Source organism: Vicia villosa, linkage group LG2, assembly GCF_029867415.1.
Source record: "Vicia villosa cultivar HV-30 ecotype Madison, WI linkage group LG2, Vvil1.0, whole genome shotgun sequence".
Classification (NCBI taxonomy): Eukaryota; Viridiplantae; Streptophyta; class Magnoliopsida; order Fabales; family Fabaceae; genus Vicia; species Vicia villosa.
In genome coordinates, this window is record NC_081181.1 from 212,854,897 (window position 1) to 212,872,071 (window position 17,175).

Below are 17,175 nucleotides of genomic sequence, written 5' to 3' on the forward strand. Positions count from 1 at the left end.
CATGTCATACAAATTTGCCATATCATATATTTAACAATTAAAAATTAATTTTATAATATTATTAAATATAAATTATTAAAAAAATTACAAAATAATATAATAAATAATTAGATTTATAAAAAAAAATAAAATCAATAATAAATAATAATTAATTTTAAATTTTATTTACATAATAGAGTAATAATTCATAATTATAATAAAATAACAATTAATTAATTTTTGTGTAAAAAACCTAGTTGTCATCTAATTATCTTTTTATCTCTTCTCATTTTCTCTAATTAAAAACCCAGAGGAATAATAGCCACACAAGAATAAAAGGGTTCGACGGTTTTGGGAAAAAATTGAAATCGTGAGTTCTAGGTTATCTGGAAACCTGAAGCGGTTCGACGATCATAAGTGGGTTTGGATTCATTACCCCTAGGCCCTGATCTTGGCACCCGTGAGCCTTTTATTTACCTATTTCAGATCCATGGTTTCCGAAGCCATGTGTTAAGAAGTGTGGTTAGACCTAACTCAACCCTACAAAACCGGCTTGTAGGGTGAGGATTGCCCCCACTTATAAGGACATATTTAGGCCATATATTGTCCGATGTGGGACTCTTAACACACCCCCTCACGCCCAGGACTAGACAACTGGAGCGTGGAAATAAATGGTGGGTAGCCCGATAGCGGAAACCATAGAAGGTGGCCCACCGAATCTTAAACGAGGCTCTTGATACCATGTTCATAACATTCAACATATCGAAATCTTAGAGAATTAGACAAATGAAAAAAGAAAAACTCTAATCATAAGATGATGAATGTTAATCAGAACAGAAAAATATTCATCAACCAAATACACAAGTTACAACAACACATTGATCATCATTTATACTCAATGCCAGCCAGAGTCAAGCACAGCATCTGGTAGCGCCAAATCTTTCTGATTCAAATTATCTTCTTCGCCGAAAGAACAATAAGCTGGAAGCTGATCATTAAATGCACCGCCGTAAATATCATAATTCTGAGTGGTTTCAATTTCGGGGCGGGTCCATCTTAAGAAGTTTCTTCCATTCCATTGTGTACCAATGTGTGCTTCATTGGGAGTCGGGCTATCAGTATTTGCTTGCAATGAATCAATACTTGCGCCTTGCAAATTTTGATCTGAATTGCAGTATACTGATGAATCAATTAAATGACTACAATCCAAAGAAACTGGAACGGATGGACAAGGCTCAATCAGAGGAACGTGAACCGGCGTGTCAGCAGACTCAAATGAGGTAAGTGGCGGCACATACATGCCGCTCCTGGTACACTGTTGAGTCTGTGAGTTTTGGAATGAAGGGAGCTTAAAACTCATGGACCCGTTAATGGGCTCAGAAGAAGAGATATTTGACGCGGCATGAAAACCAGTTATAGGATTATCATATCCATGAAGAATGCATGTGTTAAGAATCGGATCACATAGAGTAGACAATATAGGATATTTTCCATACTGATCAAATACTTCCGGGACAGCAACACTACTGCTACTGATCAAATATTTCCGCCGCACTACTGCTGCTCTACGCAAGGGTAAGGTATTATGAGACGAATCTGAGCACCGTCCAACCAAGTCACTTATTGGTTTGTAATCTTGTGTCTCAAAATATGGCGGCAACATATCTGGGTGGAATTTGAAATATTTAAGGTCCAAGTCAGTTATGTACAAGTTGAAGTTTTCTGTTTCATCATGCTGGCTGGGTTCATTTGCCAATGTGTCGGCACTTTCTTGACTGCCATTAAACGAATATTTGGATGTTATCTCGTTAGGATAGATTGGTAAGCCAGCTCGTTGTCGTTTCCTATATCTTGCATTCCAAAAGTTCTTTATCTCGTTATATGTACGTCCCGACAACAATGCAGCCATTTGAGTCCACTTGCTTCCCTTCAGAAAGTGGAACTCAAGGATTTTGTGTTTTTCTTCAGCACTAAATGGACCCCTTTTCAGTCCTGGCCTCAAGTAATTCGGCCATCGTAGACGATAACTTTTCCCATCGCGAGCAAGTCCTGAATTCTTCTGGACGGCCTTCCACTTTCCCTCTCCATACTTCTTAATATGATCTACCAAAATTTCATCCTCTTCCCTTGTCCACGGACCTTTCTTTAGAGCAACTTCTCCTCCTCCCGCGTTATCTCTTCGATCAGCTTCTTCCCCGATAATAATGAATGGCTACCTTCCTTTACAGTACCTTCTCCTCCTTTCACGTTACCTGTTTGATCGGCTTCTTCCACCGGTAATACCGACCGGCTACGTTTTAGCCTTTTGCCACCATCACCCTCACTTGATAATGATGACTTTTTACGTTTAGGCGTCGAAGTGCTACTCATGATTCAATATATCTGAAATTTTGAAACTGATTATTATGGAGGGAATGGAAATGTTGAAATTGATACTAAACCGGCTTGTAGGGTGAGGATTGCCCCCACTTATAAGGACATGTTTAGGCCATATATTGTCCGATGTGGGACTCTTAACACACCCCCTCACACCCAGGACTAGACAACTGGAGCGTGAAAATAAATGGTGGGTGGTGTTGTACCCCAAAATTTGCCCGATCAAATCTACATCTTTTAATTCATCAAGGGTCAAAATTAAGAGTCATGGGGTTTGACATTCCTATTGTCAAATCCGCCCTCTTATAAAATACCCTGAGTTAAAAGGAGGTGAAATTAACAGGTATCTTGGGTCCAAACATTTGTCCCATCTGTCTCAGGCTTGGATCATGTTTGGGGATATTCTAATGAGTTTCTATTGTTCAAAAAAATTTAATTGGTAAGGTATTGATTTAGTCCTATTAGTTTTGTTAAATGTTTATTATTAATATCATTACTAACATTAGGATTATCATTTGGGTTTTTTCTATGATCAGGTTATTATTTTTAGAGAAAAGGGGTAATGCACTGACAGTGTAAAATATTTTTATACTGTCAACCAATCACCACCCATGCATCTAATTAAACCACTTTTTTATTTAAAAAAAAATTAATGACATGGAACATTTATGATTTTCTATTGGATGAGAGTGTAAAACTATTTTACACTGTCAGTGCACTACCTTTTAACTCTTATTTTTATTAGGTTTATAATTACTGTTTTAATATTGGGTTAATAAGTTATTATTATCATTAGGATTATTGTTTATTATTATGGTTATTAGATGAATATTAGTAGGATTAGGATTAACTATTATTTTATTGTTAGATAATTAAGGAGTAGTCAATTGGTTAATGGAGTAGTAAACTGGTGGGCCAATATGAACTAACAAAGGTTGGGCCACGTAGGTTTTTGGGCCGTTTGAATAAAGGAAGTGGACCGGGTCAGAACCGACCCGGCCACTGTTCATCGTCACCCTCCTTCAGTCAAGCTGCGCCGCTGCAGCACCCTAACTAACCCTAATCTGTCTACACTCAACCCAGGCCCATGAAATGAAGATCTAACAGAATCAAACTCAATCAAACATAACAAAATCTTAACGGAATCAATTTGTGACAAAAATAGAAAACGAAAACGAATCTTATTGAATTAACAACAAAGTTACAGAATCAAGTTTCGTTTACAATTGGATTGCAACTTAAATCTAATCTTTCCTGACTAAAATCTAAACCTAAGTATAAATTAAAAGGAAACAGATGAAGAAGGGGGATTTTGGGCGCCGAAAAGAAAACCCTAAGGAGAATACGCCGGGAAGACTTCTTGATCGCGAGTTTGTTTTCGTCTTCGAACCTGCAAGTCGGAGAAGAAGATTAGCACCGGGGGAGCATACACGTTCAGAATTCAAGATAAACAAGTAAGCCTAAAACCGAGACTTAGCTTAGGCGTTGAATCGTTTGCGTGTTTGAATCGTTTTCTGGAAAAATTAAGATGGAAACCGTGATGAGGGGTTAGGGTTCATAGTTTATTGAGGGTGTGGTTTGATTTTCTGGGTTTTGGACAAAGGTAGGGGTTGAAGGTTTGAGTTTCACGGTTGAAACTCAACCGGAAACCTGGGTTGTGCGGTGGTTCCAGTGGCAGATGAGGGAGGCGTTCTGGGTATGTGCGGCGGGGCTGCTTAGTGTTCTTAGTTTTTTTTGGGGAAAGAACAGAGATCATGAGAGAACGTGAGAGAGTGGGAAGCGAAGAGAGAGAAAGGAAAAGAGAAATGGAGAGGATAGAGGGGAGAAGGATCGGATGTTGACACCCATCACCGTTGGATGGTCAATACGTGGCCCCTTGACGGCCACTTGTTGGCACATGGAATGTGATCCAGTGTGTATCCTTGCCATACACCCTAATTCAATAATCACATGCATGTCGTTAGATGTTGATGCGCCAGATCTAACGAACGAAGGCATCAGACGCACACACCATCACACATACACCTTCACTCACCGGATCGAACGGGTCTATAAGCTTAACTGGGCTTGGCCCAATACTACTGACACCCTCCAGAATCTCGAGCCTTCAACAATATACACCCCCTTTTGTGAAGTCAAAAGAAAAATTAAATTAAATTATTTTGGTATTTTTAATTAGTTGTTTAATTGATTTCTCAATTTTTTCTTCGTTCCGACCATACCTATTGGTCATATTGGCAAGAAATAAACTTAATAAAAATATAATTAATTTATTTATTAATAATTTAACTAATTCTGGTTTAATTCTCTCCTCGACCCGACTAAATCTATTAGTCGCAATGACGAGAGATAAAATAATAAAACGTAAATAATTGAATTCGTTGTCATGTAATAACCAAATCTATTGGTTATGAGAGGCAATGATAAAACCCATAATTTGATTACAAAATTTAAAATACATTTTATTTGCTGCTCGTGACGATCGAATCTATCGGTCAGAATAACCAGCAATACATTATTTAATCCGTTAACTATAATGATCAAATCTATTGATCATCGCACCTAACGGTAACATATCAAATCAGGGTTGTAAGCCAAATCTTAAAACACACTAAACCACGATACTACAGATTTTCATCTCTTCAATACTGCGAATAAGGCAACTCAAAATGCCATGCAAAACCGCAAATCTCAAAACTACGATAGTCCACTCAAAAAGCCTTTAAAACAACTTCCAACCATATCACATCAAATTCAAAGGCGTACAACCCTGTGCCCAAACTACGTAGACTCTGATCCTCCATAAGGAGGTACGTAGGCACTTGGCAACAAGGCGAGTCCCCTTTCCCAAAATCCTAATCAGGTTCGAATCTTACCGTTCACCCTTTTCATTTCCTTAGCTATTAACCTTAATAAATTTAGTCATAAATCTTTGCTTTAACTCAAAACATCTCTTAACTGCGTAAGGTTTCCAATTCGCCTTGGTAGAATAGGTGGCGACTCTAAAATCTATATTTTTAGGGCAGGTTGCTACAGGTGGCCCGATAGCGGAAACCATAGAAGGTGAGCCACCGGATCTTAAACCAGGCTCTGATACCATGTTAAGAAATGTGGTTAGGTCTAACTCACCCTACAAAGCCGGCTTGTAGGGTGAGGATTGCCCCCACTTATAAGGACATGTTCAGGCCATATATTGTCCGATGTGGGACTCCTAACACACCCCCTCACGCCCAGGACTAGACAACTGGAGCATGGAAATAAATGGTGGGTGGTCTGATAGCGGAAACCATAGAAGGTGGCCCACCGAATCTTAAACCAGGCTCTGATACCATGTTAAGAAGTGTGGTTTGGCCTAACTCAACCCTACAAAACCGGCTTGTAGGGTGAGGATTGTCCCCACTTATAAGGACATTTTTAGGCCATATATTGTTCGATGTGGGACTCTTAACACCATGTTGACCAATGGATGAATCAAGGTTATTCAGGTGACGTGCGCCTTTTTCAGGCAAGCAAGCACAGTGGTTACGGAGATAGTTATGGTGGTGGTGGTTGCAACATCGGCGATGGAGGTGGCTATGGTGGAAGTAGAGGCGAGAGAAGATATAGTGGAGGAGGCGGTGGGTAAGTTAGAGAAGGAGGTAGTTATGGTGGCAGTGGATGAGGAGGAAGACATAGTGGAGGCGGTGGTGGCTTTTGACTATTTTTACTATTGTTCATGATGGATCAAGAAATAATGAAGCCAAAAGGTTGAAGACGAAAGAAAAGATATGCTTATAGTCAAGATTTAGAAAGAGATAATGGAAGCTATAAATTAAAATTCAAGTGTCATGTGGAGAAATTGTTATAATTTTGTTATAATAACAATATCAATTATGTTCATGATCCTTTCAAATTTATTTTCCAAATTTCATTTTGTTTCCATTTTTAACTAGTAACAAACCCGTGCATACGCACGGGTTCTGGTCTGATACGCGCATTTGTTTACATAATATATTTATTTAAAATAAAAATTTAATAAAGAAAAATATATTAAGAGTAATAATACATTTTTTTGTATATACAAATATTTAGTTTAATAATAGATTTTTCGTATATAAAAATATTTAGATCAATAATAAATTTTTTCGTATATAAAATATATAAATCAATAATAAATTTTTTTCCCGTATACAAATATTATTTTTGTTTATGTATCATTTACAAAAATATCTGGAAGAATAATATTTTTGTATATAAAAATATTTAAATCAATAATAAAAAATTTTCCGTATAACATTTTTTAATAAAAAATATTTGGTTCATAAATACAATTTTTCGTGTATAAAAATATTTTTCTCGTATACTAATATTATTTTTGTTTAGGTAATATTTACAAAAATATTTGAATCAATAGTAAATGTTCGTATAAAAAATATTTAGATCAATAATTGATTTTTTCCCGTATACCATTTTTAAATAAAAAATATTTAGATCATAAATTCCATTTTTCATATAGAAAAATATCTAGATCAATAATAGATTTTTCTCTGTATACAAATATTATTTTTGTTTAGGTATCGTTTACAAAAATATTTGGGTCAATAATAAATTTTCGTATACTTAAATCAATAATATATTTTTGGCTTAACTACAATTTTGGTCCCCCTGTTATCATTTTTTTTGAATTTTGGTCCCCCTATTTTAAAATCCGGAATATTTAGTACGAAATATTTAGATCATAAATATCATTTTTTGTATATAAAACTATTTAGATCAATAACAATAGTTTTCCCGTATACTAATATTAATTTTGTTTAAGTAATGTTTACAAAATATATTTGGGTTAATAGTAAATGTCCGTATATAAAAATATTTAGATAAATAATAGTTTTTTTTCTTGTATACCATTTTTAAATCAAAAATATTTAGATCATAAATTCCATTTTTCGTATCTCAAAATATTTAAATTATCATTCAGACAAACATATCACTCTAAAATTGAATCTGAGTATGAAGCTCTAAAATCTACACATATAAAAAACGCTTGTAAAAATCTGCATAAAAAGAACATAAAAAGCAATATGAAGTACTAACACAAAAAAACTAATTACCAAACTCGACACTAATTCGTAAACAATAATTATAATTTAAAAATTATTTGAGATTATATAACCAATTTAATTTTGGTAAACAGTTCAATCCATGTATACAAATAAAATTCGCAACATCGAATGTGAAGCTCACCAGAAACTTATGAGTTACCACTATAATTATTGAAGCAACTTATAAGTTAAGTCAACCTTGGATTCTTTGGAGAAGGGATGCAGGGGAATTAAACTTTAGCATTTATTCTTTCTGCTTCTCAAGCTCATTTAGTTTCTCACTTGCGGTAGCTAACTCTGTTGTTCCAATAACTCTACAATTTATATTCATCATATAGTTAAAAGGACTAAAATTAGATTATTGTGATTATACCTGTATATTCTTCATAAAATTAAAAGGACTAAAATCAAATAGAAAAACCAAATTGGTGCACAAATAATTGATTCTGACAAAAAGTCAAATAATTGAATCTGAAAAAAAGTTAAAACTTACATTTACAGTATCCAACATGAATGTCAATTTTCTTCTCGTTATTTCAGTCCATAAAATGCAACAACCATTTCATCAATAATCATCACCTTCACCATTAAAGGCCAAATGCCTAAAAGTAAATGTTGGTTTCCTAAAATTCAAAACATAAACAGATCAAATAAGACAGAATCAAACAATTATTTATGAATATTAACATCATTTTCGTATACAAAAAATCACTAAAAAATCTTAACTTATGTTTTAAGAGAGATCTACCACCACAATCGCCATTGGAAATGCATTGTCGCTACCACAGATCTACCACCGCGAAGAGGTTGAACTTGTTACCACATCACAAATTCATATATGCTTTTTCAACTTCTTTGCCTAAAAAAATCCACAATCCGTAAGCATATGCGTCTGATATAAATAATATGAACATAAAAGGTTGAATTTCTTACCACATCAAAAACTCATACATGCTTTTTCTACTCCTTCGATTGAAACAAAACCATAACCCACAAACAGATCTCCATCTTCATGTCTTGAAATCAAATCCACAACCCAAAAGTAGATCTCGGCATTTTTTGTCGCTTGAAATCGAAACAACATTCCGTTAAAAGCTTTATTGCTTGAAATCATATATGGTTCTTCTTAGATTTTATATCTGTATCGCTTCGTCAAATGGAGAAAGAGAAGAAAGTGAAGAGGAAGAAGAAATAAAATAAAAAGGTGAATGGAGAGGTTTCATCAGAAGAGAGAGAGAGAGAGAGAGAGAGAGAGAGAGAGGGAGAGAGAGATATGGAAAGGGGGCGAAATCAGAAAATCCGGTGGACAAAAGGAAGAGGGGTGGACAAAAGGAAGGGTGGTTTGACTCTTATTTCAAACATGCACTTTTGGTTTGCTCTGTTTTCAAATATCCCTTGTGTTGTGTCATAGCAAAAATGTACTTTGTCAACCAGCATTTTGTTTTGTTTCCAAATATCGAACCGAGTTTTTGCTTTTTGGTTAACTTTTTAGTATATTCAGAACAAATTATTCGTCTCATTTTAACAATTAAAATCAAATATAATTTATGTGTAACTAATAGTACAATTTGGTTAGAAAAAATAAATTTTGGACACTTTTTACCCCCAAATCAATGAGGTGGAGGGTAAAGAAGAAAGGTTAAATTTGAATTTTCCAGAGCCATTTATTTTCTTATATTATAGATTACAGTATCAATTATTCTGACATAATTCTTTTCAAACTTTTAATTAATATTTGGAAAACTTAATTATAATTATTATTTATAATTTTATTATAAGATTATTAATTTTCTTAAATTTATTAAATATATATTTTTTAATTTTAATAATTTATATTTAATAATATTATAAATTAGTTTTTGATTTTTAAATATATGATATGGCAAATTTGATTTAATATATAATTTTAATTATTTTTTATTTACTTTATTTTAATTAAAAATGAAAATTAATGATGTGGCAAAGAATTTTTCAAACTTGGTCAAACTATGCAGTGCCACCTCATAAATGAGACTGCCATGTCATTAAAAATGCTGTTAAGTGATAAGGGACCTTCAAAAATTCAAAAATTCATGTTATTTAAAAATGGGGACCTAATAATTGGCTTTTTTTTAGTTTGGGGACTAAAAAGTTAAAAATATCAATATAGGGGGACTAAAAGTGCATTTATGCCTTTCTTTTTTAATAATCTTTGTCTCATCCATTCATCATCATAACAATAAACACCCTCTTTTATTCATTGTATTTTGATAATTACTTTTCAAATTCATTTTACTTCTATTGGTAATATATTTTTCATTCAATTAGAGCATCTTCATTGGTGATACTCAGTTTTTGCTTCTTTCTGGGACCCATTAAGCCACATCATATTAAAGTAATTCATTCAATTTTTTACTCCAATGGTACAACTCTAAAGAACCTATATTGGATCCCACAATTTTATCTTATATATTAATATTATATCATATTTAGATATATATTTCACTCATATTCCATTATATTTCATACTAGGTCCCACAATATATACATATTTTAAAGGCAAATGGTTCAAGCAACGTTGCTTGATGAAGCAACGGTTCACCAGCTGGCAAGACTTTTTCCCTTTTTCAATGTTAAATCCATATGCCATGCTGGCAAATAAGGGGAAAAACCCACCGCTGGAGATGGTCTTAGTAGTTATGAATTAGTCACACTCATATATAATCAATCACTTGTGCGGGACGATAGCGGTAATGTGATAGTAAATTAGGGGATGCATAGTAACAAGTTCTGTTAATATTTATTATTATTTTTTATTTAAAAAAAATATTAGCTACTTTTTTTTTGTTATTGATCGGTGTATTTTTTTTCAATAATATAAAATATTTGTTTTTTTTAAATAACAAAATATTAGTGTCCTAATTTTAATTGAAAACATAAAAATATTTTTAAAATTTAATCTCCGTAAAAAAAGAATCGAAAAAAGTGAATAGTGAAAAAAATTTAAAATCTTAATAAAAAAACTATGTAATATAAGAGCAAAGTGAATAGTGAAAATTTTAAATTTTTAAAGCTTTAAAATGACATAAATGTAGAGCTAGAATATGGATTGCTTGATATACTAGAGTTAAAATTTGGATCGAAATTAACAGTAAATAATGATAAGTTGATTTTTTTTTAATATAACATTTACTGTAGAGTTAATATCCCGATTGATAGATAGTTATTACTTATTGCAATTAAGAGTCATAAGTGTTGATGTGACACTCATGGGTAGAGTAAGATAAGGATCAATAAATAATTATTTATCACAAATAGTGAAAAATGAAATTTCAAAATTTTTAATATAATATTCATGTTTTAAAAAGTCAATTATTGCATGTAGATTGAGGAATAACAATAACTATTGTATAGAGAAGAATAATTGAAACACCTTGAAGACCGCAATTGAGGTTATATTTGAAAACTCCGTAGAGAACATCGTCTTTGGTTTGAGATTGTTTCTCTTTACGCTTTCAATAGTAGAACTCACCACCTTCCCATCTACCACCTACAAAATCATTCTCCTTTCCGAATTCCATCTCTTCATCTTCATCCATCTTTGGTTTGTGCATTCATTAGATTGGGATGTGAAAACAAGTTCCAAACTCATTACCAATCATATACTTTCTTTTTTTTTGAATAAGTTACCAATCATATACTTAATATATCTTAATACAATCAAAACTTTAGTAATATAGAATTCATCATTTCTTAGAAAAATAAAAAACCAACACTCAAGTTACACTTGAATACAAAAATATTTAAGCCTTTAAAAAATTAAAATAGAAGATAAAGAGTCTAAGAAATAGTGATAATCCTATTAAATTTATCATGGTTTTTCATTCTTTACATTTAGATATTTGAAAGAGCTAGAAACATAGTTCTGTCAAAATATGTACCCAACAATGTTAGCATGTTTCCACTACCACATTTCCTTACATTAAGTATTTTAGCACAATACTAGTTGATTCTTCTAAGCCAAGTAACATGCACACCAGAATTAAATTGCTTCCTCTTGTTAAGTTTCTCAGCAAAATCTACAATTTGCAAGAAAATTTCACTTCATCAAAATTTATCAAAACAGACATCAAATAAATTATGGTTAACAAAAAAACCTATGCAGATTGGACTAAATAATTCAAAATTGGACCAAATTTCGAAAACGGGTGTGAAATACTTGCAAACCAGAAGCTTAATTTGCAAAACTCAGGGTTCTAAACAGCTTCCAAGCTTTGTGCTGAGCATTAGATGCAAAAAGCTCCAAAACTTCGTCTTCATTGAAAGAAGTCGCCAATCCATAAATTGACAAAATCAGTAGAAAACCGAGAACCACCAAAGAATTCTCAACATTTTCTTTCATGTTTGCTTTCAAATCAAGTGCTAGCTTCAATGCTTCTTCTCTTACACGAGGTTTAATATCTGGTGAGATTTTCATCAGTTGTTCTAGCAGATAGATACATCTGTCATCAATAATCACATCATTGTCTCCTTTCTCATCACAAAGTGGATGAATGGGGTTCCGTATTATATCCAAAATCAATTCTGCTGGATCCGATGATTCTCTCAGATTAGCTAATTGCTTCTGTTTTTTTTTTAAAAGATGAAGTGCATAAACACATGTGTCTAGAGACTTTAATAAAATAAGTGATACTTATAGGCTTCTATTGTTTCTGTTGTAGCCAGTACAATACTACAAAATGAACATAGTTAAATACATAAATAAACATGTAAAATAGCCCCTTAAACAAAATTATGAATTTAGGGGTATGAAGTACTCATCAAGAAGAGACAGAAAGCAGTGTTCCAAGGATATTCAGGACAATTAATAGATTAATAGAAAGTTAGTCTTTGAGCTCAGGAGGTATTGTCTTTTTCCTTAATGACCTCCTTGGTATTGTAGGCTGAGGTGGAGGCGGATCTAACCTCCTTGGTATTCCCCGTCAAACTTTCATTCTCTTCTGTCGCCACATCCTTTGTCAAACTTTCATTCTTCGCTGTCTCGGCCGCCACATCCTCCGTCAAACTTTCATTCTTTTCCGTCTCGGCCGCCACATCCACCGTCAAACTTTCATTCTTCTCCATCTCGGCCGCCACATTCTCCGTCAAACTTTCATTCTTCTCCGTCTTGGCCGCCACATCCTCCGTCAAACTTTTATTCTCCTCTGTCTTGGCTGCCACACACCATGGACATGGTATAATCTGAAAAATGAAAGGAAAAAAATTGATAAATAGAATATGTCAATTCTTAACCAGAACCAGTGGCTCTATTCAATGAAAGGTTATACATTTCAAAGGATGTTCTAGTTTTCTTTTAGGCCTAAGATGATTGGGCCTATATGTTAGGAACCCGAAAAACCACAAGTTACAGAATATAGAAGAAATGGACTAAAATGCACAAATATGGAAATAGTGTATTATTTCTGAAACCGAAAGATAAATGCAAGAGGATGAATATCCTAATGTCCTACAGAGGCAAAAAGCCAATTGTCCAAAACAAACTATAAACTTCCATAACAATCTCACACTCCCTCACCTCACTCTATATACTCCTAAGAAGCATAACAAACTTGCCAACTAAGCTGCCTACCCCACTCATTATTTACCATATAACCATTTTCCCATATCTCTCATACTCGGATCTCTATCACTATACATACATATAAGGTACCTAACAAAATGTATTCATAGAATAGTTTATACAATGATAAGAGTGCAAAAAAATACCTTGTAGGCTTCGATAGTTTCTAACGGTTTCCAATCCTTCCTTTTAGACTCATACTTTTGAATTGGCGGGTAAGGAAAAGACGATGGCTTTGGCTTTAAGGAAGGTATTCTCTCAAACACAACCGCCTAACATTAGTTAAGTAAAATATGATTAGCAAAAAATAAACCACGTGAGAAATATAAGATATTAATAAAAAAATGGAAATTAACAATTACCTCGAAAACTGGCGCACACCCTTTAAATTTATGTTGTTTTCCCAACCCTGTTTTCATTGCGTTCTTGAGCTTATTAAAAGATACATGTAGGTCATCAGTGATTGCTTCAGCCCAGTTCACTTCTTCATATGCATCAAGATCTTCTACCATTTCCCAGGCCGACGTACGCGGTTTCTTGGAATCCGGGGAGGGTATTAAAAATATCTCGATCAAAAAATAAGATAAGAGTTTCTTAAAATTAAATCTACTTTCGTCGTCATTTACATCCATTTGACTCAAAAGCTTTTTAATGGTTGTTGTAGAGATTATCCTAGAACTACCTAAACCACATCCTTTCATTAGGTCATAAACAAATTCAGGAACATTTTTTGCAGCAGGGGCGGTGAAATTAACCCCGCTATTTTTAATACCCAACACATCTGCCACCTCGTGGGCACAGAAAGAAAAATAAGTACAAAATTAAAAACACTTCAAACAATATTACTCTTAAAAGGATTCAATTGAAATTTACTCTAATAAAATTGAAGAGAGAGACTTACCATTTCTAAGGATGAAGTCGCCATTAGTACCGGAGCCTCTTCTTTTGACTCGAACTCTTTTATCTGTTCTTTGAATTGCTTTTCTTTTAACTCAGGCTCCTTCAGTCGGCTCTCGAAATGCTTCTTTTCTAATTCCAGCTCCTTCAATTCTGCTGGATCCGATGATTCTCTCAGATTAGCTAGAATGTCAGATTGCTCACAGGAGACCAACTGCAAACTTGTTTCATCAATGGGAGGACTTGATTCATCATCCATGTAAGATGTAGCTGCATATTTAGATAGCATATATGTAGATCAGGTTATTGAAACTATCACCATTATTAAATGAAACAGTTGAAATGAAATTATCTCAACAAAGTAGATAAATAAGAATATTTACCTGATTCTTTTTCCCCATATTTATTCAGCTTTGATTCAGGATTTTTTACTAGTCCTTCAAATTGCTTCTCTTTTGACTCCAGTGCTTTCCATCGATCCTCAAATAGCTCCTCTTTTGATTTGAAGTCCTCAACTTTCCTTTCAAATTGCTTCTCTTTTGATTTGAAGTCCTCGATTTTGCTTTCAAATTGCTTCGCTTCTGAATTGAGCTCCTTAACTTGACTTTCAAATTCCTTCTTCTTTGATTCAAACACCTTCGCTTGAATTTTGAACTCCTCTTCTTTTGACTTGAACTCTTTTATCTGTTCTTTGAATTGCTTTTCTTTTAACTCAAACTCCTCCACTCGGCCATCAAGTTGCTTCTTCTCTGAATCCATCTCCTTCACCCGGCATTCGAGTTCAGCCTCTTTTGAATTAAATTCCTTCACTCGGCCATCAAGTTGCTTCTTCTCTGAATCCAACTCCTTCACCCGGCCTTCGAATTCAGCCTCTTTTGAATCAAATTCCTTCACCCAGCCTTCGAATTGCTTCTTCTCTAATTCTAGCTCCTTCACCCGGCCTTCGAATTCAGCCTCTTTTGAATTAAACTCCGCCACTCGGCCACCAAGTTGTTTCTTCTCTGATTCCATCTCCTTCACCTGGCCTTCAAATTCAGCTTCTTTTGAATCAAACTCCTTCCCTCGACCATCAAGTAGTTTCTCTCTAAAATCAACTTCCTTAACTTTTGCTTCCAGTTGTCTCACTTTTGATTGGAACTCTTCCACTTGGCTTTCAAAATGCTTCTTTTTAGATTCCAGCTCCTTCACTTCGCCATCAAATTCTCTCTCTTTTAATTCCCATTTCATAACTATGCCTTCACGTTGCTTCTCTTTTGACTCAAGCTCCTTGATTCGGCTTTCAAGATGCTTCTGTTTTAATACCAAATCATCCAACAACACCTTCACTTGGCATTCATTTTCCTTCTCTTTTGACTGAAGCTCCCTCAACAGGCTTTCAAAATGCTTCTTTTTAGTTTCCAGCTCCTTCACCTGGTCTTCAAACTCTCTCTCTTTTAATTCCCATTTCATCACTAGCCCTTCATGTTTCTTCTCTTTTAATTCAAGCTCCATGGTTTGCCTTTCGAAATGCTTCTGTTTTAACAACAAATCATCCAACAGCCCCTTCATTTGGCTTTCAAGTCGTCCATCAAATTCCCTCTCATTCGAAATGTTATTCATGACTTGACCAAGTTCTATCTGTTTTACCCTAAGCTCGTGCTTGCGCTCTCCAATCAAGTCCTCTATCAAACACAGTTGTGCTTCCTTCGCTACAAAATCCTTAACACATCCTTCAATTTTCCCCTGCAGTTTATTATGAACTTCGTTAATCCTTCTAACACAACTAAATTGCGTCTTCTTATTTACAAGCTCTCTGCTACACTCCTCAATCTCTCTCTTTACAGACTCTAATCTCTTCTCTTCTTCTCTCCTCTTCCTTTTACATTCCGCAAATGACTTTTCAACAAATTCAAGATCTTTCTTCAACATCGAAAATGATGTATCAACTGATTTTCCCAGCCTTTTAGTTATATCCGACGACGGATCACCATCTTCATCGCGATCATCATACAAGGACAGCTTTGATTTCTTAATAGAAATATGCAAGGAATCACTGTTATCAAACAGCCTCTTCTTAGCAGAACCCTCAAGTTTACCACTACATGATGCGAGCCGTTTATCATGTAAGTTGCCATCATTATGACCGCCATCACAAATTTTGAGCATATCAGAAGCCTCAGAGTCCATCATAATCAACTATAGAAACCGGAATAAAAAATAAACAAGTCAACAAACCTCGTTAGAAAAACTTCTAGGTCAAACTCAATCAACAAGTAATACATAGAAATACATAGAAATCGTAATTAGTTTTAGTGAAGAAGATGCTTACAAATTTGTTGATATTTTGTTTCAGTGTAGTGAAAGATGGGAATGGAAGATGAATGTGAAGAGAGAAGAAGGTTCTAGAAACTGATTCGCATTCGGAGAGTGTTTGTGAGAATGAAATTGAAGAAATGAGAAGAGAAGGAGGAACGTTGCAATGCAGCACTGAGTGGGCGGGATTGTGTGTTATGTGTGTGGGATCCACCAAATCATGGGAAAAATTTTAGGTAAACACGGTATAGAAATTCTCTTATTTAGTTTTCTTTGCATTTTTTCTTGGACCATGCTAAAATTTCAAATTCTGCAAATGACATTGAGAAATGGAAAGTCATTTGCATTTTTATGTGAACTATTTACTTTTCTCTTGGCTCAATTACTCATATTAATAATATTAATCAATTATTTTAATTAATTTAATATAATTAAACTTTTTATATTTATGAATCTACTATAATTAATAATTATAATAATAAAAAGTTAATACTTAATCATTTTCGATTTTAAATCATTATTAGTTACAACATAATTAATAAATATATTAATTATATAATTAAAATCTTCATTAATTATTAATGACATACTTTGCATCTTTATTTTTTTTGACAGAAACAAACTGAACGACTTTCATTCCTTAAACAAAGATCAATACAAAGAGGTACCATATTAAAGAAACTACGCCTAGACCAAGAATTGGCCACCTTTGCTAAAGTATGGGCGACCGAATTCGCTTGGCGCTTAATGAACTTTACCTCAAAGTTCGGAAAGAGAAGCAACAAATTCTGAATATTCTTAATAATAAGGCTAAACTCAGACTAAAAATCAATCGTATCAATTGTGATAGGCTTGTAGACCAATCCGCATAGGATCTTCACGAGTATCTTGCCATACCACATTATTTCTACTTCTCCAGAGCATCTGAAGGCACACTGCAAATCTACCCGC

The 17,175-nt window shown here is 34.0% G+C and overlaps 1 protein-coding gene and 1 pseudogene across 1 annotated transcript; both read right to left on the minus strand.

Annotated features, from left to right (window-relative positions):
* Window positions 1-874: 874 nt before the first annotated feature.
* On the minus strand, window positions 875-2,349 carry LOC131651269 (transcription factor GAMYB-like). Its single transcript, XM_058920941.1, has 2 exons — window positions 2,211-2,349; window positions 875-2,169 (listed from the first exon to the last, which is right to left on the minus strand). The coding sequence occupies exons 1-2, from the start codon at window positions 2,347-2,349 to the stop codon at window positions 875-877; spliced, it is 1,434 nt and encodes a 477-aa protein (XP_058776924.1).
* A 9,068-nt stretch (window positions 2,350-11,417) lies between these two features.
* On the minus strand, window positions 11,418-16,405 carry LOC131648178 (FRIGIDA-like protein 5; annotated as a pseudogene).
* Between the last annotated feature and the right edge of the window lie 770 nt (window positions 16,406-17,175).

What these genes read in the sequence shown, in the direction of transcription:
- LOC131651269 (XM_058920941.1), bottom strand. Translation starts at nt 2,349, where the DNA reads ATGAGTAGCACTTCGACGCCTAAACGTAAAAAGTCATCATTATCAAGT. An exon ending in TAACGTGAAAGGAGGAGAAG is followed by an intron (nt 2,170 to 2,210) that starts GTACTGTAAAGG and finishes TTATCGGGGAAG; the next exon opens with AAGCTGATCGAAGAGATAAC.